Genomic DNA, 23,310 nt, shown 5'->3' with positions numbered 1-23,310 from the left:
GGGTCACCATGGCCGGGCTCCGAGTCCTACCCCTTCCCGCGGTCTCAACCGCGTCGGCCCCGCGACGCCCGGGCGGACCGAGGGAAGCCCGGCTCCGGTTTTCCCAACCACGCAGGGGGCTCGGAGTAGTGCCTGCCAGAGAGACTCCAGGACGCCATCCCCTCCTTACCATCCCGCTCCCCCATAGGATTGGTCAACCATCACGTCACTCAACGCTAATGAGCGGATTTTTACCGTTTTTTGATGGTTTTTCCAACAAGTAAATACGCCTATGACACTCCCCTAATCATAAGCTTTCTTTTGATATAACATATGTGTAGGTACGCTCTATAAATTTTGAGTTAAGCGCGGACACACACACACACACACACACACACACACACACACACACACACACACACACACACACACACACACACACACACACACACACACACACTTTAAAATCACAGTGTCAATCCACCACCTGCGATGGATTAGGGTACAGTAGTCAGTTCCTTGGTAAATTAAAAAATATATAATTCAAAACGTACCTATCAGTGTCCTTACACCCAAAAGATCCAGCTTAATTTTTAAAGCCTCCTCGAAGGCCTGCAAACGAGTACAATTAGCAGAAACTCCTAATGGTGATTAATTCACCCTGGGGACGTGGCCAGTTTTGTGGGCAGGGCCTGCTTTTACCACAGGTTTTTAAAAACTAATCCAGAAGGTCATGGAAACTCAATTTGCACGGAATGTAATTTATGCTTAAAATGTCGCGATCATTTGCGCCGATATCGGGGGAACTGCGCCGAAAAAGCCAATGCAATCGAGCGGAATCTCCAGGCCTAGATGTATTGTTTCTATAACAGATAGAACACGAGAGAGAAAAATCAAATGTGAAAAGCATGACTATTATTGAAGACCACCACTTTCCACTGCACACCTTGGCTAATACATTTATTCCACAAATAGGATCCAGTGATACATCCTTAGTAGCTGAGAATCTTAACCATAACATTTGAATGCTGTTAACTGTGGTAACATTTTGAGGCCAGTTTTTTCCACTCAAATTTGTTTTCAAGTTTACTTTGTTCTTACTGATTAATGTGGAAAAATGTTCTCCCTGCACCCTCCCACAATGAAGACCCATACTTTTATAACAGTGTAAAAACTGCAGCATTAATACAGGGGAAATTACATAGAATCATTGCTCCATGTTGAACATTTAGAATTCAACACTATTTTAGGCCAATCATGGATAGTCAGTAAAGTCAACAGCTAACATTTTAGCAAACATGTTGCACCAAAAGATATGGATCTGTAAAAAGGAATGGATAGGATGAATCAGTATCAGCACACATAGAGGCACTGCTCCTACCTGGATGGCTTCTTGGAATTCCCTGATCAGGCAGAGCACCCCGTTTCTTATGCTGCTCGTACCAATCATCAACAGTCATAGTAGGAAGACTTGGGTAACCAGGACCAAACACCCTAGAAACAGATCACATTATAATATTTATAAATAGCACAACTGTTCAAAAATGTAAAATTACATTGTCTATTCTGCTTCAACTGGAATTGCAATTAAGTGCACAAGTCATTTTAAGTGCATTTTTTGCAGTGCCCAATACCAATATGCTGCAGCATACTATATCTACTTGAGCATTACTGAGAAACAATATGAAAAGCAAAGAAGAATTGGGTACCATGTGATTTACAAAGTAGCCAATATACACAGTCTTACCATTAGTGATAGTTCTGTTCAAGACAATAGGTATATTGGTAGGGGACAGTATAGTTAGGGGGATAGACACTTCTCTGCAGCCAAGAGCGTGAGTTCCTAAGGCTGTGTTGCCTGCCCGGTGCCAGGGTTAAGGACATCTCTGGGCTGGAGAGGAACTTGGAATGGGAGGGGAAAAGATCCAGTTGTTATGGTCCACGTAGGTACCAACGACATAGGTAGGACAAAGAAAGAGGTTCTGCTGAGGCAACTAGGGACTAAATTAAAAAGCAGAACCACAAAGGTAATAATCTCTGGATTACTACCCGAGCCATGAGCAAATTGGCATAGGATAAATAAGATCAGAGAGATGGATGCGTGGCTCAAAGATTGATGTGGGAGAAATGGGGTACTGGCACCAGTACTACGGATACAGGGAGTTGTTCCATTGGGATGGGCTTCACTTGAACCATGCTGGGACCAGTGTCCTGGTGAATCGAATAACTAGGGCTGTAGATAGGGCTTTAAACTAAATAGTTGGGGGGGGGGGGGGAGGTTCAGGTGAGGGGAAATGTAAAAAGCCAAAGAGAAAGGAGAAGGCAATAGTGCAGGGTAGCGATAGGGGTGTTGATAACCAGTGTGTGACAGGAAGGGACAGAGCTTATAAACATAAGAGTGCATCAGAAAGTAGAGTCAGAGTAGGGAAAAATGGTAAAAAGACAAAATTAAAAGCTCTTTTTAGCTGAATGTACGCAGCATTCGTAACAAGATAGATGAGTTGACAGCACAAATAGAAATACAGGAAACTTTGTTATATCCGGCACCGACGGGACCGAGCTGTTGCCGATCTATCAAAACTGCCGGACATACCAGCGTTAATGTTGAAGCATACGGAGGTTTTCATCTCCGTATCTGACAATAAACACTTAGCAACAGCTTCTAAACAGTCGGCCCGTACCTTGGAAGCGTCTCTGTAGCTTAGCAACAGCTTCAGGGAGACTTTCCAGAGCCAGACTTGAAAAAAAAACTAACAAAACGGCTCCTGATTTTTGCCGGTAGATCGAGGTTTCCGGACATACAACCTCCGTATAAACCAGTCTCCTGTAAGTGGATATGATCTGATAGCCATTACAGAGACGTGGTTGCAAGGTGACCAAGGCTGGGAACTGAATATTCAGGGTTATTTGACATTTTGGAAGGATAGGCAGAAAGGGAAAGGAGGTGGGGTAGCTCTGTCAATAAAGGATGAGATCAGTGCAGTGGTAAGAAATGATAGTGGCTCAGAAGATCAAGATGTAGCATCAGTTTGGATGGAGATAAGAAATAGTAAGGGAAAGAAGTCACTGGTGGGAGTAGTCTATAGGCCCCCTAACAGTAGCTACACTGTAGGAGAGTATAAATCAAGAAATAATGGAGGCTTGTAAGAAAGGTACTGCAATAATCACGGGTGATTTTAATCTTCATATAGATTGGACAAATCAAATTGGCAAAGGTGCATTCGGAATGGTTTCTTAGAACAATACGTTGTGGAACCAACCAGGGAGCAGGCTATTTTAAATCTGGTAATGTGTAATGAGATAGGATTAATTAATGATCTCATAGTAAGGATCCTCTAGGAAAGAGTGATCATAGCATTTTAGAATTTCAAATTCGGTTTGAGGGTGAGAAACTTGGGTCTCAAACTAGTGTCCTGAACTTAAATAAAGGCAATTACAAAGGTATGAAGACAGTTGACTAAACTGGACTGGGAAAATAGGTTAAAGGGCGAGATGGTAGATAAGCAGTGGCAGATATTTAAGGAGATATTTCATAACTCTCAGCAAATATATTTTCCAGTGAGAAAGACTCTAAGAGAAGAATGAACCATCCGTGGCTAACTAAGGAAGTTAAAGATGGTACCAAATTGAAAACAAAGGCATACAATGATGCTAAGATTAGTGGTAGGCCAGAGGATTGGGAAATTTTTAGAAACCAGAAAAGGACGACTAAAAAATGAGAGAGAAGATAGATTGAGAGTAAACTAGCAAGAAATATAAAAACAGACAGCAAGAGCTTCTACAGGTATATAAAAAGGAAGAGAGTAACTGAAGTAAATGTTGGTCCCTTAGAAGATGAGATGAGAATTAATAATGGGAAGCAGGGAAATGGCAGAGACTTTGAACAAATATTTTGTATCGGTCTTCACGGTTAGAAGAGAATAAAAGCATCCCAATAATAGTAGATAATCAAGGGGCTATAGGGAGGGAGGAACTTAAAACAATCACTATCACTAGAGAAAAAAGTACTAGGCAAACTTATGGGACTAAAGGTGGACAAGTCCCCTGGACCTGATGGCCTGCATCCTAGGGTCTTAAAAGAAGTGGCTGCAGAGACAATGGATGCATTAGTTATAATCTACCAAAATTCCTGGATTCTGGAGAGGTCCCAGCGGATTGGAAAACCGCAAATGTAACACCCCTATTCAAGAAAGGAGGAAAACAGAAAGCAGGAAACTATAGTCCAGTTAGCCTAACATTGGTCACTGGGAAAATGCTGGAGTTCATTATTAAGGAAGTAGTAGCAGGACATTTAGAAAATTATAATACAGTCAAGCAGAGTCAGCATGGTTTTATCAAAGGGAAATCATGTTTGACAAATTTGCTAGAGTTCTTTGACGATGTAACGAGCAGGGTGGATAAAGGGGATCCAGTAGATGTAGTGTATTTAGATTTCCAGAAGGCATTCGATAAGGTGCCACATAAAAGGTTACTGCATAAGATAAGAGCTCATGGGGTTGGGGGTAATATATTAGCATGGATAGAAGATTGGCTAATAGGAAACAGAGAGTCAGGATAAATGGGTCATTTTCAGGTTGGCAAACTGTAACTAGTGGGGTGCCACAAGGATCAGTGCTGGGACCTCAACTGTTTACAATCTATATTAATGACTTGGATGAAGGAACCGAGTGTAATGTAGCCAAATTTGCTGATGATACAAAGATAGTTGGGAAAGCAAGTTGTGAAGAGGACACAAAGAATCTGGAAAGGGATATAGATAGGTTAAGTGAGTGGGCAGAAATTTGGCAGATGGAGTATAATGTGGGAAAATGTGAGGTTATCCACTTTGGTAGGAAAAATAAAAAAGCAAATTATTATTTAAATGGAGAGACTACAAAATGCTGCAGCACAGAGGGATCTGGGGGTCCTTGTACATGAAACACAAAAAGTTGGCATGCAGGTACAGCAAGTAATTAAGAAGGCAAATGGAATGTTAGCCTTTATTGCAAGGGTGATGGAGTATAAAAGTAGGGAAGTCTTGCTGCAATTGTACAGGGCACTGGCGAGACCAAACCTGGAGTACTGCGTACAGTTTTGGTCTCCTTATTTGAGGAGGGATATACTTGCATTGAAGGCAGTCCAGAGAAGATTCACTAGGTTGATTCCTGAGATGAAGGGGTTGTCTTATGAAGAAAGGATGAGCAGGTTGGGCCTATACTCATTGGAGTTTAGAAGAATGAGAGGTGATCTTATTGAAATGTATAAGATTCTGAGGGGGCTCGACAGGGAGGATGCAGATAGGATGTTTCCCCTCGTTGGGGGGGGGGGGGGGGAATCTAGAACTGGGGGGCATAGTTTCAGAATAAGGGGTCGCCCATTTAAAACGGAGATGAGGAGGAATTTTGTCTCAGAGGGTTGTGAATCTTTGGAATTCTCTACCCCAGAGAGCTGTGGAGGCTGGGTCATTGAATATATTTAAAGTGGAGATAGACAGATTTTTGGACGATAAGGGAGTCAAGGGTTATGGGGAGCGGGCAGGAAAGGAGTTAAGGCCAAGACCAGATCAGCCATGATCTTATTCAATGGCGGAGCAGGCTCGAGGGGCCAAATGGCCTACTCCTGCTCCTATTTCTTATGTCTTATGTTATCTTATATGGTTGTGGTGGTGGGTGGTCAATCATCACATCACTGTAGGAGTTCCTCAGGGCAGTGTCCTTGCCCCATCCATCTTCAACTGCTCATCAATGACCTTCCCTCCATCATAAGGTCAAAAATGGGGATGTTCGCTGATGACTGCAGAGTGTTCAGTGCCATTCGCAACTCCTCAGATAATGAAGGAGTCCATGCCCGCATGCAACAAGATCTGGATGACATTCAGGCTTGGGCTGATAAGTGGCAGGTAACATTCACGCCACACAAGTGCCAGGCAATTACTATCTATATCTATATATATAAAGCGGTACTTCTGTCATTCTGTCTGTCATCGCTTGTGCGTCTGTCGGGCTATGCGCTCGAAAGTTACAGGGCGTACCTACGCGCGCGTTAACTCCAAAGAAAGCTTACGCTTCCAGTACGGTTTTAAGCGTATTTACTTTTCGGTCGGGCGAAAATTGTTCGCGCCTTATGCAAAAAACCTTCAAAATTAAACTCATTATCTGCTAGCATTGATTGACTGACATCAAGGTTCCACCAATCCTGTTCCATCACGATTGACCAATCCTATAGTACGGTCCCCTGATGGTTGGCCAATCGGTGTGTGTGTGGGCGGGACTATTCGTTTTCATCTCGGGGATGTGCCAGCCATTGTTTCACTACCAGCTCTGACTTCAGCTTCCAGCTCAAATGACTTCAGCTTCCAGCTAAAACTACTTTGAAAGTTAGTATCTCTTTTAAAAATAACATAAGATTTACCAAAAACGTTTTATAAGTACTTTCACTTTCATTTTTCAAGCTTTTAAAAGGTAGACAGACAGGGACACAGACAGGGCCCTAAAGCCTGCCACTCGATTTAAAATGTTGCCCAGCACCAGATTCACAAAGGGACACAGACAGGGCCCCAAAGCCTGGCACTCGATTTAAACCGCCTGCCCCAAAACAGCCCTGGCAACGCCGGGCTCTCCAGCTAGTATATATATAAAGCAGTATGTCTGTCCGTCTGTCTGTCTGTCCGCTATAAACTCAAAAGTTATAGAGCGTACCTACACATATGTTATATCAAAAGAAAGCTGATGATCAGGGGAGTGTCATAGGTGTATTTACTTTTTGGTCAGACAAAAATTGTTCGGCCAGTATACAAAAAACATTCAAAATTCCGCTCATTAGCGGTTGACCAATCCTACCGCTCATTAGCTTTGAGTGACGTGATAGTTGACCAATCCTACAGTTCAGTGACCTGATGGTTGACCAATCAGTGCGTCACGGGCGGGACCTAATCCTGCAGCCTCCCGAAACTTCGCCACCGTTTTTCCCCCTGCTTTTCCTCAACAGCGAGCGGGGCAGCTGCGTCGGCCCGCCGGAGCGGGAGGTGAGTTGGGGTCACTCGGGCCGGGCCTCACAACCGCTCGGCCCGAGACACAGAGCAGGGGAGCGGCAGCGGCCGGCCGTCAACCGCGCGGCCCAAGACACAGAGCGGGGGAGCGGCAGCGGCCGGCCGTCAACCGCGTGGCCCTCTAAACTGCCCTGGCAACGCCGGGCCCCCCCAGCTAGTCTCCAATAAATGAGAGTCTAACCACCTCCCCATGACATTCAATAGCATTACCACTGCTGAATCCCTTAGCATCAACATCCTGGGGGGTCACCATTGACCAGAAACTTAACTGGAACAGCCACATAAATACTGTGGCAACAAGAGGAGGTCAGAGGCTAGGTATTCTGCAGCGAGTGTCTCACCTCCTGACTCCCCAAAGCCTCTCCACCATCTACAAGGCACAAGTAAGGAGTGTGATGGAATACTCTCCACTTGCCTGGATAAGTGCAGCTCCAACAACACTCAAGAAGCTCGACACCATCCAGGACAAAGCAGCCTGCTTGATTGGCACCCCATCCACCACCTTAAACATTCACTCCCTCCACCACTGGTGTACCGTGGCTGCAGTGTGTACCATCTACAAGATGCACTGCAGCAACTCACCAAGGCTCCTTCGGCAGCACCTCCCAAACCCACGACCTGTACCACCTAGAAGGACAAGGGTAGCAGATGCATGGGAACACCACCACCTCCAAGTTCCCCTCCAAGTCACACAACATCCTGACTTGAAAGTATATTGCCGTTCCTTCTTCGTTGCTGGGTCAAAATCCTGGACCTCCCTCCCAAACAGCACTGTGGGAGTACCTTCACCACATGGACTGCGGCGGTTCAAGGCGGCGGCTCACCACCACCTTCTCAAGGGCAATTAAGGATGGGCAATAAATGCTGGCCATGCCAGCGACGGCCAGATCTCATGAACGATTAAAAAAAAATGAAATTACCAGAAAGTCAAACTTTCAGTGTTCCAACAACCCCTTGCATATAGAAAGTTCTAACCTTTGTCTCTTCACTCTTAGTTGATGACTCGTCACTGACTGCTAGAGACATAGAAGACAGGAGCAGGAGTTGGCCATTCGGGCCCTCGAGCCTGCTCCGCCATTCAATGAGATCATGGCTGATCATCCAAACTCAGTACCCTGTCCCTGCCTTCTCCCCATATCCCTTGAGCCTTAAGAAATATATCTAACTCCTTCTTGAATATATTTAATGAATTGGCCTCAACTGCCTCCTGCGGTAGAGAATTCCACAGGTTTACCACTCTCTGGGTGAAGAAATTCCTCCTCATCTCTGTCCTAAATGGCTTACCCCTTATCTTTAGACTGTGACCCCTGGTTCTGGACTTCCCCACCATCGGGAACATCCTTCCTGCATCTAGTCTGTCTAGTCCTGTTAGAATTTTATAAGTTTCAATAAGATCCCCTCTCATTTTTCTAAACTCCAGCGAGTATAAGCCCAATCGACCCAATCTCTCCTCATACGTCATTCCTGCCATCCCAGGTATCAGTCTGGTGAATCTTCGCTGCACTCCCTCCATGGCAAGAACATCCTTCCTCAGATAAGGTGACCAAAACTGCACACAATACTCAAGGTGTGGTCTCACCAAGGCCCTGTACAACTGCAGCAAGACATCCTTGTTCCTGTACTCGAATCCTCTCGCTACGAAGGCCAACATACCATTTGCCTTCTTAACCGCCTGCTGCACCTGCATGCTTACCTTCAGCGACTGCTGCACAAGGACACCCAGTTCTCGTTGCACTTCCCCTTCTCCCAATCTATTGCCGTTCAGGTAATAATCTGCCTTCCTGTTTTTGCCACCAAAGTGGATAACCTCGCATTTATCCACATTATACTGTATATGCCATATCACCCAACCTGTCCAAATCATACTGGAATTTCACAACATCCTCCTCACAGCACACACGCCCACCCAGCTTTGTGTCGTCTGCAAACTTGGAGATATTACATCTAGTTCCCTCGTCTAGATCATTAATATATATTGTGAATAGCTGGGGTCCTAGCACCGATCCCTGCGGTACCCTACTAGCCACTGCCTGCCACTCAGAAAAGGCCCATTTATTCCAACTCTTTGCTTCCTGTCTGCCAACCAGTTCTCTATCCAAGTCAGTACCTTGCCCCCAATCCCTTGTGCTTTAACTTTACACGCTAATCTCTTATGCGGGACTTTATTGAAAGCCTTCTGAAAGTCCAAATGCACCACATCCATTGGTTTTCCCTTATCTATTCTACCAGTTACATCCTCAAAAAATTCCAGTAGATTAGTCAAGCACGATTTACCTTTTGTAAATCCATGTTGACTTTGTCTGATCCCGTCACCGTTTTCCAAGTGCTCTGCTATTACATCTTTTATAATGGACTCGAGCATTTTCCCCACTACCGATGTCAGGCTTACCAGTCAATTCCCCGTTTTCTGTCTACCACCTTTTTTGAATAGTGGGGTTACATTAGTTACCCTCCAATCCATGGGAACTGTTCCAGAGTCTATAGAATTTTGGAAGATGGCCAGCAATGCATCTACTATTTCTAGGGCCACTTCCTTAAGTACCCTGGGATGTCGATTATCAGGCCCTGGGGATTTATCGGCCTTTTATCCCGTCAATTTCCCTAACACCATTTTCCTACAAATACTGATTTCATTCAGTTCCTCCCTCTCATTAGACCCTATGTTCCCCGACATCTCTGGGAGGTTATTTGTGTCCTCCTTTGTGAAGACAGAACCAAAGTATGTATTGAATTGGTCTGCCATGTCTTTGTTACCCATTATAAATTCCCCTGATTCTGACTGCAAGGGACCTACACTTGACTTCACCAATCTTTTTCCCTTCACATATCTATAGAAGCTTTTACAGTCAGTTTTTATGTTCCCTGAAAGCTTACTCTCATACTCTATTTTCCCCCTCTTAACTAATCCCTTTGTCCTCTTTTGCTGAATCCTAAACTGCTCCCAATCCTCAGGTTTACTGCTTTTTCTGGCCAATTTATATGTCCTCTCCTTGGATCTTATGCTATCCCTAATTTCCCTTGTTAGCCACGGTTGAGTCACCTTTTTCGTTTTATTTTTATGCCAAACAGGGATGAACAAATTCTGTAGTTCATCCATGCGATCTTTAAATGTTTGCCATTGCCTATTCACCGTCAACCCTTTAAGTAACATTCCCCAATCCATCCTAGCCAACTCGCGCCTCATACCATCGTAGTTTCCTTTATTTAAATTCAGGACCCTAGTCTCCGAGTCAAATACTTAACTCTCCATCTTAAATGAAGAATTCTATCATATTATGATTGCTCTGCCCCAAGGGGCCTCACACAACAAGATTGCTAATTAATCGTTTCTCATTACATAATACCCAGTCTAAGATGGCCTGATCGCTAGTTGGTTCCTCGACATATTGGTCCAGGAAACCATCCCGTATACACTCCAGGAATTCCTCCTCCACAGTAGTTACTAATTTGGTTAGCCCAATCTATATGTAGATTAAAGTCACCCATGATAACTGCTGTGCTCTTATTGCACGCGTCTCTAATTTCCCGTTTAATGCCATCCCCAACCTCCGCATTACTGTTTGGGGGGTCTGTATACAACTCCCACTAACGTTTTCTGCCCCTTGGTATTTCTCAGCTCTACCCATACAGATTCCACATCATCAGAGCTAATATCCTTCCTTACTATTGTGTTAATCTCCTCTTTAACCAGCAATGCTACCCCACCTCCTTTTCCTTTTTGCCTGTCTTTCCTGAATATTGAATACCCCTGTATGTTGAATTCCCAGCCTTGGTCACCCTGGAGCCATGTTTCCGTAATCCCAATCATATCATCCGTTTACATCTATTTGCGCAGCTAATTCATCCACCTTATTACGAATGCTCCTCACATTAAGACACAAAGCCTTCAGGCTTGTTTTTTTAAACACTCTTAGACCTTTCAGAATTATTATTTACCGTGGCCATGTTTGATTTAAACCCTTGATTTCTCTGACTGCCACTTTTGCTTTTCTCCTTCCTTTCTTTTGCTTCTATCCTTGTTTCCCTTTCCTCTGTCTCCCTGCTAAAATTAGAGGAAGTGGTATTTCCCAATTTACGCTATCAAAACTTTCAATAAATTTAAAAAAATCTATTAAATCTTCCCTTAGCCACCTCTGCTCTGAAGGAAAGAGTCCCAGTATCTCAAGTCTCTCTTTATAGTTTCCCATTCCTGGCATCATCCTGGTACATATGCTCTGTATGGCTTCAATGTTCTTTTTATAATGGAGTACCGAAAACTGCACACAGTACTCCAATTGTGGCCTAACCAACTCTTTGTACAAATTTAGGATTATGTCTTTACTCTACAGTAGAATGCTCTTGCACCCTATGCCCCATTTAAAAAAAAATCCAAAATGCCACTGGCCTTTTTTACACCTTTATTTAGCTGCATTTGCACTTTCAGCAAATTACAGGAAACTCTTTTTTATCTGGCACCAATGGGACCGCCGTGGTGCCGGTTTATCAAAAAGTCCGGATTACAGAGAGGTATAGTAAAAGGTACAGAGCTCCGTACACAGCAACAGATCCAAGCGTCCCTGTTGCTTAGCAACAGGTGCAGGAACTCCGACCACAAGATCCAAGCGTCCCTGTTGCTTAGCAACAGGTGCAGGAACCCGACCACAAGATCCAAGCATCCCTGTTGCTTAGCAACAGGTGCAGGAACCCAGCCACAGATCCAGGAACAGGCCATTAATATGAAGTAAAACTTACCTGAACCTACTCCTGAATTTTGCCGGTTAACAGAGATTTCCTGTTATTTAGGTGCCAGTAAATCGAGAGTTTCCTGTATGTATTTAAACCCTAGTCTCTCTGTATATCCACACATTTCAGTATCTTTCTATTGAGTGCATATTCCCATTCCTTGTTTTTCCTCCCAAAATGTATTACCTCACACTTATATCCACATTAAATTATATCTGCCATCTGTCTGCACATTCCGCTAACCTGCTTATGTATTTTTTTTTTAATATAAACAGTCCTCCTGTTTTCAAAACCCTAATTTTGGGTCGTCAGAAAATTTTGAGATTACAGAATCAAGTGATGGGTTTTCATTGTGTCTGATAACATGTGTTCATACAGATTTAGCCATAATAAAACTCATTTAAACATTTCACTTGACCCAGCCTGAACAAACAAAATACAAAATTCAGTGCATGCATGTGAATGTCAAATGAGGACAGGATTGAGTTGGACACTGATGTCCTCCTCTCCAAATAAACCTTATGATCAGTTGATAATCGTACATGAAGAATGGCTACTTTGCTGAGGTAAAGGAGAGACACTAGAGCTGTGGAACAGTGCAGCTGCTGGAGAAAAGTCGTGGGGACATAGAAAAGAAAGAGGTACTGTTCACCAAACTGCAGGTCTTTCAACAGACTTTAGTATAGACAGAGGATTTTCAATAGCATTTTTGTTTAGCACTTACTTGGCTTGGACTGCATCTCGAGTAAGGATAAAAGGTTGCATTGGAGGTCTTTGTGGTCGAGTAGCCTGGGGCTGAAAAAGGGGGGAAAAATGACCGTCACACTGGCTTTGTCTACATAGTGATATTTACTGAAAATTCGACCTAAGTAAATCTCAAATCCAAAGTCATTTCAAATGTTCAAGCTCACATCTGTACTAGGTTATAACATTAAAATAAGAAATTGTGTGTGCGTTAAAAATACTCACGAAACTCCAACATGTTGCAATTACAGCTTTAAATGTCTGGTTTACATTTTATTAAAGATCAAGAATGCATCCAAAAAAGTTTAAGCCCGGCAATGAATCTATTTTATACTACTCCTTTAAAACGTACGCTGGCTACGTCCAAGGCCGGGTGATGAAGTGTGATCGTACAGTGCTTGCTTTCCAAGTACTTGCTCTCGCTGCACTAAAAGAAATGGGGTCGGTGGCTTTAAGTGGTGGGAGGCTACAAGTCAGCACTCAAATGGCACCTTTCAGTGAATAATTTTGGAAAAGGCACGAAAATGGCAGTTCAGATTGGGTGGCCAGCATTACAATGTACTTTGTTTTCTAAAACAAAGACACAAAATTATACAAATTCAAAAAAAAAAGTCATTATGATCACGGTAGGGCCTTGCCCTGGAGTCTTCCTTTTTGCAAAGAAATGTGATCTGAGTCTGTTCCAAATCTACCATTCTTTCACACAGATTTGAAAATTCATAAAGATGCCCAGCTCCAGTCCGTGCCAGGCAAAAAGCAGTAGAATAAAATATAAGCACAGGTAGCTGTAGGTCCGAGTGACAGGATTCTACGGTTAATTTTCATAGAGCGAGCCAGTGGCTCTCAATTAATGCTTGGTTGTTAAAGTAAATCTATCCTATGCCTAAATTTCTACTGTGGTAGAGGAAGCAAATTATACCTATGTGGCTAATATGTTACTTCAGCTATTTTAGATCTAGTACTGTGCAATGTGACAGGGTTAATTAATAATTAATTATAATAACCTTGTAGTAAAGGGGCCATAATATGATAGAATTTTATAGTGATTTAGTAAAATCTGAAGCTAGGGTCTTAAATATAAACAAAGCAAACTAAGTAGGTATGAGGGGTGAGTTGGCCAAGGTGGATTGGGAAATTACATTAAAAGGTATGACGGTAGAGAAGCAATGGCTAGCATTTAAAGAATTAATACATAATTTACAACAAATATACATTCCTTTAAAGGCATAAAAATCCCAAAGGGAAAGTGGTCCAACCGTGACTAAGAGAAGTTAAAGATAGTGTTAGATCAAAGAGGCTTATAATGTTGTCAAAAAGTGTAGTAAGCCCGAGGATTGGGAGGATTTTAGAATTCAACAAAGGAGGACCAAGAAATTGATAAAGAAAGGGAAAATAGAATATGAGAGTAAACTACTGAGTGACATAAAAACAGACTGTAAAAGCTTCTACAAGTATGTAAAAAGCAAAAGATTAGCGAAAGTAAATGTGGGTTAATGGACAGAAAACAGAGTAGGAATAAACAGGTCATTTTTGGGTTGGCAGGCTGTAACTAGTGGGGTACCTCAAGGATCAGTGCTTGGGCCTCAGCTATTCACAATCTATATCAATGATTTGGATGAGGGGACCAAATGTAATATATCCAAGTTTGCTGATGATACAAAGCTGGGTGGGAATGTAAGTTGTGAGGAGGATGCAAGGAGGCTTCAAGGGGATATAGACAAGTTAAGTGAGTGAGCAAGAACATGGCAAATGGAATATAAAGTGGAGAAATGTGAAGTTATCCACTTTGGTAGAAAAAATAGAAAAGCAGAGTATTTTTTAAATGATGGGAGATGGGCAAATGTTGGGGTTCAGAGGGACCTGGGTGTCCTTGTACACGGATCACTGAAAGTTAACATGCAGGTACAGCAAGCAATTAGGAAAGCAAATGGTATGTTGGCCTTTATTACAAGAGGATTTGAGTATAAGAGTAAAGACGTCTTACTGCAATTATATAGGGCCCTGGTGAGACCACACCTGGAGTATTGTGTACAGTTTTCGTCTCCTTGCCTAAGGAAGGATATATTTGCCATAGAGGGAGTGCAATGCAGGTTTACCAGACTGATTCCTGGGATGGGGGGGATTGTCCTATGAGGAGAGATTGAGTAGACTAGGCCTATATTCTCTAGAGTTTAGAAGACTGAGAGGTGATCTCATTGAAACATACAAAATTCTTACAGGGCTTGACAGGGTAGATGCAGGGAGGATGTTTCCCCTGGCTGGGGAGGCTAGAACCAGGGGTCAGAGTCTCAGAATAAGGGGTCAGCCACTTAGGACTGAGATGAGGAGAAATTTCTTCACTCAGAGGGTGGTGAATCTTTGGAATTCTCTACCCCAGAGGGCTGTGGAGGCTCAGTCTTTGAGTATATTCAAGACAGAGATCAATAGATTTTTGGATATTAAGGGAATCAAGGGATATGGGGATAATGCAGAAATGTGGAGTTGAGGTAGATCAGCCATGATGTTATTGAATGGCGGAGCAGGCTTGAGGGGCCAAATGGCCTACTCCTGTTCCTATTTCTTATGCTTAGGTTGTGTACAGTGAAATATTAGTTTTCAAAGTTAACAGTTTTTTCCTGCAGACACTACTAGGAGCCTTAGTAGTAGTATTGGGAGGCCCATATTATCATTAGGCATGTTTTAACACACAGGCACTAATGCATTATAGAAAAAAAAGGCACTTTAGTGGGAGGACAAGTTGATAAAACTGTAAAAGACAAGATATCTCAGGTTTTATAATTAGTGGTATGGAATATAAAGGCAAAGAGGTAATACTAAACCTATATAAATCATTGGTTAGGCTGTAGGTAGAATATTGTGGTCAGTTTTGGGTGGTCTACTTTAAGGATGCCAAGGCCATGGAGAGAGTGCAATAGCGATTCACCATCATGCCAGGGATGGGAGGCTTTAGTTATGAGGAAAGCCCAGAAAAACCAGAACAAAATTACAAAGGGGTTTGAAAAGATAATAATTATTTTCACTGGTCAACGAGTCAGTAACTAGATGGCATAAATTTAAGCTCATTACCAAGAATGAAGGGCAAAGACACTCTTTTTTTTCTATACAGTTAGGAGGACATGGAATGAATGTCCTCCCAGAAACACTGGGAGAAGCAATATCTATGATAGCTTTTAAAAGGGAATTGGTAAATACTTGAAAAATAATTGGTAAATACTTGAAAAATAAATATTTAAAAGGCTATGGGGAAAAGGCAGAGGTCGGCTCTGTCAGCGAGCGGACATAGGTGTGATGAGCTGTACTTCTGTGCTGTAAAATCTTTTGATTATATTACGCCTCAATGTACTCAAATTGCTCCCACAACCAGTTACAGACCTGCCACCACTAGTACTTCACTCTATTGTAATGTAGTTGAAAATGCTCGCTCCAGACAAGATCTAAGTTTGTAAGAATGCAATCTGTAAATGTATTGTTAGGTTCTTTCGCAGTTCAAGTAGACATAGTATAAAACTTTCAAATCCACCATTATGCTTTGCTGACACCTTGTGACATTTGTGGCAGTGCACCATCAAACGGGCTCACTTCACTAATTTCCCAATCTCAGCTATGTCACCGTGAAGCACTGAGTAGATGTTACATTATGGGACAGTTATCCCTGGCCCATTTTGCATTCGCCCTGGCAGCCAGATCCGAGTGATGATCATGGAATCCTGGGAGCAGGCTACTTGCCTTTTTAAGCTGTAAGTGATGTATGAGATAACCAGACGAGAAGGGAGAAAAGAAAGAAAAATACTGATGCTAAGCCATCGATGGAGTGCTACTGGATGTGAAGAAGTTCACAGAATCACAGAAACCCCACAATGCAGATAGAGGCCATTTCGGCCCATCGAGCCTGCACCGACACATATCCCACCCGATCCCCGTAACCCCTACACCAACACATATCCCACCCTATCCCCGTAACCCCACATATTTTAATCCCCCTAACACTAAGGGTCAATTTATCATAGCCAATCAACCTAACCTGCACATCTTTGGACTGTGGGAGGAAACCGGAGCACCCAGAGAAAACCCACGCAAACACAGGGAGAATGTGCAAACTCCACACAGACAGTCACCCGAGCGCCGGATTCGAACCCGGGTCCCTGGCGCTGTGAGGCAACAGTGCTAACCACTATTGGGGTTGGGGGAAAAAAAAAATAGTTGAGAACTTGTAACCACCACTTCAAAAGAACAGGAAAATTTGTAACCAAACCAGTAGCCAAATTGGAGGATTAGATGCCTATGAGTTACAGTTAACTACAGGAAACTTTGGTTTATCCGGAGGTTAACTGTCCGGAATGCTCGAGCCACTGGCAAAAATCAGGAGCCGTTTCGTTAGGTTTTTTTACTTTTCGTTGCTTTTTTTTCCCACCAGTCAGGCTCTGCAAGGTCTCGCTGAAGCTGTTGCTAAGCTACAGAGACGCTTGCAAGGTACGGCCGACTGTTTAGAAGCTGTTGCTAAGCAACAGGGTTTGTTGCCAGATACGGAGTTCAAAATCTCCGTATGTTTCAACATTAGCGCTGGTTTGTCCGGCAGTTTTGATGGGACGGCAACAGCTCGGTCCCGTCGGTGCCGGATAGCACAAAGTTTCCTGTACATGATACCAGGTTGAGCTCCAGATCAACTTCCTTTCAAGGACAGCTATTGGAAGACCATGAAAAAAGCACCAAAGTCATAAGAGTCTTAAAATCTGATATTTCAGACAGAAAGTTTTCCTACAGTCATCCCTCATCTTGAAGTGCACAAAATGCAGAGCTTAAAATAAACCACATACCCGTTTTGTTCCCTCCATTCTTTTTAAAATTTGAATTTCTTGGTCTATACTCTCAATCTCTTCCAGACTTGTGTTTATCCACCGTTGCAAATGCAGTAGATAAAATTTTCTTGTCTGCTCATCATCTGCCTTTCCGCTGCAGATAATCGATTTAATCTCCTTCAATTTGGCTTCAGTTTCTTTCTTCAGATTATACCTGGTTGGAATGAGTTATAAAAACAAAAATATCTTTCAAGTATTGCTACACAAGGAGATAGAGAATATGATGAAACAAAAAAAGAGGGTGTATGATGCATGTCAGGTGAATTCTTCAAGTGAGAACCAGGCCAAAATACAGTAAGTTGAGAGGGGAAGTGAAGAGGAAAATAAGACTGGCAAAGAGAGAATATGAGAATAGAATGGCAGTTAACATAAAAGGGAACCTAAACATCTTCTACCGGCATGCAAATAGTAAGTGGGCAGTAAGGGGCAGGGTGGGGCCTATTAGGGACAAAGAAGGTGATAATATGTTTAGAGGCGCAGGGCAAGGCTAGAATACTTAATGAGTACTTTGTATCTGTGTTTACTAAGAGGATGCTGACAAAATATCGGTAGAAGCGGAGATGGTAGAGGTAATGGATGGGGTGAGAACTGAGACAGGATGTACTGGAAAGGCAGGGTATGCTTAGAATGGATAAGTCGCCTGGTCCGGATGGCTTGCATCCCAGGTTGCTGAGTGATGTGGGGGTGGAGATAGTGGAAGGGCTTGCCATAATCTTCCCTAGATGTGGGGGAGGCAGCAGAGGATTGGAAAGTGGCAAATGTGACACACTTGTTCAAGAAAGGGTGCAAGGACAACCCTAGTATCTACAGGCCAGTCAGTTGAACATCAGTGGTGGGTAAGGTTTTAGAAACAATAATCAGGGAAAAAATTAACAGACACTTAGAGAGGTTTAAGTTAATTAAGGAGGCAGCACAGATTTGTAAAAGGCAGATCATGTTTGACTAATCTAATTGAATTTTTTGATGAAGTAACAGAGAAAGTTGATGAGGGGAATGCAGTGGATGTTGTCTATATGGATTTTAAGAAAGAGTTTGACAAAGTACCACATAAAAGGCTGGTTAACAAAATTGGGGCTCATGGAATAGGAGGGCCAATGTCAGCTTGGAAAAGAAATTGGCTTAAGGACAGAAAACAGCGAGTTGTGGTAAATGGTTGTTTTTCAGACTGGAGGATGGTAGACAGTGGTGTTCCCCAAGGGTCAGTGCTGGGGCCACTGCTTTTTTTGATGTATATAAATGACTTGGATATTGGAATACAGAGTAAAATTTCAAAATCTGCCGATGATACCAAACTTGGAGGTGTGGCAAACAATGAGGAGAATACCAATTGACTGCAACAGGACATAGATAGGCTAGCAGAATGGGCAGACAAGTGGCAGATGGAATTTAATACAGAGATGTGTGAGGTGATGCATTTTGGCAGAAGAGATAGGGAGAGGCAATATAGACTTAATAGCACAGTTCTAAAGAGCGAGCAGGGACAGAGGGACTTGGGGGTTTATGTGCATAGATCTTTGAAGGTGGCAGGACATATTTTTTGAGAGAGTAGTTAGCAAAGCATATGGGATCTTGGGCTTCATAAATAGAGGTATTGAGTCCAAAAGCAGGGAAGTTATGCTGAACCTTTATAAAGCTCTGGTTAGGCCACAACTAGAGTATTGCGTCCAGTTCTGGTCACCATACTTTAGGAAGGATGTGAAGGTCCTTGAGAGGGTGCAAAGGAGATATACCAGAATGGTTCTGGGAATGAGGGATTTTAGCTACAAGGACAGGTTGGAGAAGCTGGGGTTGTTCTCCTTGGAGCAAAGGAGGTTGAGGGGAGATTTGATAGAGGTGTACAAAATTATGATGGGTTTGGATAAGGTAGACAGAGAAAGGCTGTTCCCACTAGTTGATGGTACAAGGACTAGGAGACACAGAATTAAGGTTTTGGGCAAGAAATACAGGGGGGATATGAGGAAGAACCTTTTACGCAGTGAGTGGTAATGACCTGGAACTCGCTGTCGACGAGGGTGGTGGAAACGGAGACGATCAATGATTTCAAAAGGAAATTGGATAGGCACTTGAGGGAAATAAACTTGCAGGGCTACGGGGATAGAGTGGGGGAATGGGACTGACTGGATTGCTCTACAGAGAGCCGGCATGGACGCGACGGGCCAAATGGCCTCCTTCTGTGCCGTAATGACTCTATGACAAGTTGCCTTAAGGCCACAGCCACTCATGTGTTCCAATGTTATTCCGATCAGCACAAAAAGATGTATGAAACTGGTACCTTTCAATTTTAGCCAGTCTTTTAGTTGCCATGGAGACTAAACTGGACTGACTGTAGACTGCAGGACTACTGGGAACAACACTTGCCTTGTTACTTTCTTCGTTATTCTCCACTGTTTGAGGGAATTCAAATGTCATAACATTATAATCTTTGCAGCGCTTTAAGAAGTCCATGTAATAGACTTGGGCCTTCTGTACATGCTCCAGCCGCTTCGCAGAATTCCCTAGTTTCATTGTGAGAGCTCCCAGTAACACAGGCAGCAACAGGTACTTAATGTCTGCGGTGGCGATTTCTTCCAGCTCTTCATTTCGACTGTAATACAACAAAAACTAATCTAAAAAAAAATTCAAAATATTATACAAAAACTCTCAATTTTCATATCGAGTCAACACTACAACAAAAGTAAAATACTGCGGATGCTGGAAATCTGAAATAAAAACAGAAAATGCTGGAAATACTCAGCCAGTCAGGCAGCATCTGTACAGAGAGAGAAACAGAGTTAACGTTTCAGGTTGATGCCGAAGTTGTCCCGGAGATTAGTCTGACACAGTCATACTCAAAGTATTATACCCAACAGCCAATACCTCTGCGTATGTCCTGCTCCACTGGCAAAATAGACCGACCAGAGGTGGGGGCACCATGACATGCAATTGGGTGGGAACAGCCCTGGGAGTCCTCAACATTGACTCTGGACCACATGGATTCAGGTCAAACTGTATCATGTAAACCTTCTGCAGATTACCACCTAAACCATCCCCCCTACGAATGAATCAGTACTTCTGTGTGTCAAACATCACAGAGCAAGGTCTGAGGGAAGCAAGGGCACAGAATGGACTCTGGGTGGGGGACTTCAAAGTCTATCAGCAAGAGTGCCTCGTAGTACCAACACTGACTGAGTTGGCCATGTCCTGAATGACACAGCTGCCAGACTGGCCTGGCCTTGCCTTACGTCAGGTGGTGAGGGAAGCAAGATGAGAAACTAATCTACTTGATCGCATCGTCACTAACCTTCCTGTAACAGACACATCAATCCACAATAGTACTGGGAGAAGTGACCACCATGTAATTCTTGTGAAGACAAAGTCACCATCCTCCATCATGTAGTGGGGCACTACCACTATGCCAAGTGAGATAGATTAAGGACAGATCAGCAGCACAAAATTGAGCATCCACAAAGCACTGTGGGCCATCAGCAGCTCAACTATATACCACAACAATCTCTAACCTCATGTCTGATACAGTCTTCAAACATTGATCACCATCAAGCCAGGAGACCAAGCCTGGTTCAATGCAGATTGTAGAAGAGTCTGACATAAGATCAGAAGTGGGGATGTTCACTGCTGATTGTATTGTTCAGCTGCAGTCATAACTCCTCTGATAACAAAGCAGCTCATGCCATCTTACAGCAGGACCTGGCTAACATTCACACTTGGGCTGATAAGTAAAGAAAGACTTACATTTACTTAGTGCCTTTCACAACCTCAGGACATCCCAAAGTGCTTTACAGCCAATGAAGTACAGTTTGAAGTGTAGTCACTAGTGTAATGTAGGAAACACAGCAACCAATTTGAGCACAGCAAACTCCCACAAACAGTAATGTGATAATGACCAGATAATCTGTTTTTAGTGATGTTGATTGAAGGATAAATATTGGCCAGGACACCTGGGATAACTCCCCCTGCTCGTCTTTGAAATAGCGTCATGGGATCTTTTACGTCCACCTGAGGGGGCAGACAGGGCCTCGGATTAACATCTCATTCGAAAGACAGCACCTCCGACAGTGCAACACTCCCTCAGTACTGCACTGGAGCGTCAGCCTAGATTTTTGTGCTCATGTCCCTGGAGTGGAATTTGAACCCACAGCCTTCTGACTTAGAGGCGAAGAGTGCTACCCACTGAGCCATGGCTGACACGAAGTGGCAGATAATCATCTTTATAAAACAAAAGAAAGTAAACCATTGTCTTTCATCACCAGACAACATGCTAGTAAGCTACCATAGCTGGTGGGACCATGGCCAGTGCATTAAGGAGAGGACAAAGTAGGGAGAAATGAGCAAAATGATCTATATTTAAAACATTTAAAAAAATTTGTTCATGGGATGCAGGCGTCGCAGGCAAGGCTAACATTTATTGCCCATCCTTAATTGCCCTCGAGAAGGTGCTGGTGAGCCACCTTCTTGAACTGCTGCAGTCCGTGTGGTGAAGGTACTCCCACAGTGAGTATCCAGGATTTTGACCCAGCAACGACAATATACTTACAAGTCAGAATGGTGTGTGACTTGGAGGGGAACTTGGGAGGTGATGGTGTTCCCATGCACCTGCTGTCCTTGTCCTTCTAAGTGGTAGGGGGTCACAGGTTTGGGCGGTGCTGTTGAAGACTTCTTTGTAGCGGTTTGATAGGTCAACTGAGTGGCTTACTAGGCCATTTCAGAGGGCAGTTAAGAGTCACTCACACTGCTGTGGGTCTAAAGTCACATATAGGCCAGACTGGGTAAGGGCAGCAGATTTCCTTCCCTAAAGAACATTAGTGAACCAAATGGGTTTTTACGACAATTACTGATACTAGCTTTTTAAAATCGCGATTGATTTCATTAACTGAATTTAAATTCCCCAGCTGCCGCGGTGGGATCTGAACTCACGTCTCCAGATTATTACATAGAAACATAGAAGATAGGAGCAGGAGGCGGCCATTCGGCCCTTCGAGCCTGCTCCGCCATTCAACGAGATCATGGCTGATCATCCAAACCCTAGCACCTGGTCCCTACACCGACAGCCATCCCACCCAAGCCCTATCCCCGTAACCCCACGTATTTAATCCCCCTAACACTAAGGGCCAATTTTTTTTATCATGGCCAATCAACCTAACCCACACATCTTTGGGTTTGACCCGAAGCGTTGACTCTATTTTCTCTCCACGGATGTTGCCTGGCCTGCTGAGTTTTTCCAGCATTTTCTGTTGTTATTTCGGATTTCCAGCGTCCGCAGTATTTTGCTATCTCCAGGTTATTAGTCTGGATTACTAGCCCTGCAACATAACCACTAGCGTTCCGCCCATTTAACAGGGGAATAATGCTATTTATTTGAATTATAAGTACTGCCTGAGTAAGCCGAATTGAACACAGATTGCGGGCTCAGGCTGCCCCAGCCCCAGCCCTCGCCCAGTGGCCGGCTACCTGAAGAGGTCCAGCTGGTTGACCATCCGGGTGGCCTGCTCCAACAGCTCCAGCCCCCGCCGCACTCTGCGTTGGAAGCTCTCCGAGTTGGACGGCTCGCTGCTGCACTCCGTCTCCTCGTGCAGCTTCCAGCCGCTCTCGAAGATGTCGGAGAGTTTTGGCGACTTGGAGCATGGCTGTGTCTGGGAGCACGTCGCCTCCACCTCCGCCTCGCTCGCCTGCTCTGTCACTCCCCCGGCCGCCGCCATCACCCGGGAGACCGAAGCCTTCCACTGCCAATGCGTCAGCGGGAAATCGGCGGCCGCCGGAGCGCCGCCCGGCGGTGGGAGGACTGTATTCGCAAGAGTCCAGCCCCCTTGAGCAGCTGCAGCGCCACCCGGAGCCACTTTCACATAATACTTGGTGGGTGTATTGTCACCACTGACTCCTTCCTCCTGCCTGGTTACTATCTCATGCTGAGCCAGATTGTTTGCAACCTCAGCATCTTATTCAACCCGAGCAGAGCTTCTGACTCCCATATCATCTCCATCACAAAGA

General features: G+C 43.8%; 1 protein-coding gene across 1 annotated transcript in view; it reads right to left on the bottom strand.

The window, feature by feature from the left end:
• Positions 1 to 23,095, bottom strand: part of igbp1 (immunoglobulin (CD79A) binding protein 1) — a 35,895-nt gene extending 12,800 nt beyond the window's left edge. The window contains exons 1-5 of the mRNA XM_085999797.1: positions 22,774 to 23,095; positions 19,601 to 19,912; positions 17,287 to 17,482; positions 12,453 to 12,523; positions 1,361 to 1,473 (exon numbers count right to left, since the gene is read on the bottom strand). Coding sequence (XP_085855923.1) covers positions 1,361 to 1,473; positions 12,453 to 12,523; positions 17,287 to 17,482; positions 19,601 to 19,912; positions 22,774 to 23,021 — 940 coding nt within the window. The 5' untranslated portion in view covers positions 23,022 to 23,095. The remainder of the gene's footprint in view (positions 1 to 1,360; positions 1,474 to 12,452; positions 12,524 to 17,286; positions 17,483 to 19,600; positions 19,913 to 22,773) is intronic.
• Between the last annotated feature and the right edge of the window lie 215 nt (positions 23,096 to 23,310).

The sequence above is a fragment of the Somniosus microcephalus genome, chromosome 1 (genome assembly GCF_052327205.1).
Source record: "Somniosus microcephalus isolate GS21.2 chromosome 1, FLI_Smic_1.0, whole genome shotgun sequence".
Classification (NCBI taxonomy): Eukaryota; Metazoa; Chordata; class Chondrichthyes; order Squaliformes; family Somniosidae; genus Somniosus; species Somniosus microcephalus.
The sequence above is the reverse complement of the archived record's forward strand: the minus strand, read 5'-3'. Positions and strand labels throughout refer to the sequence as shown.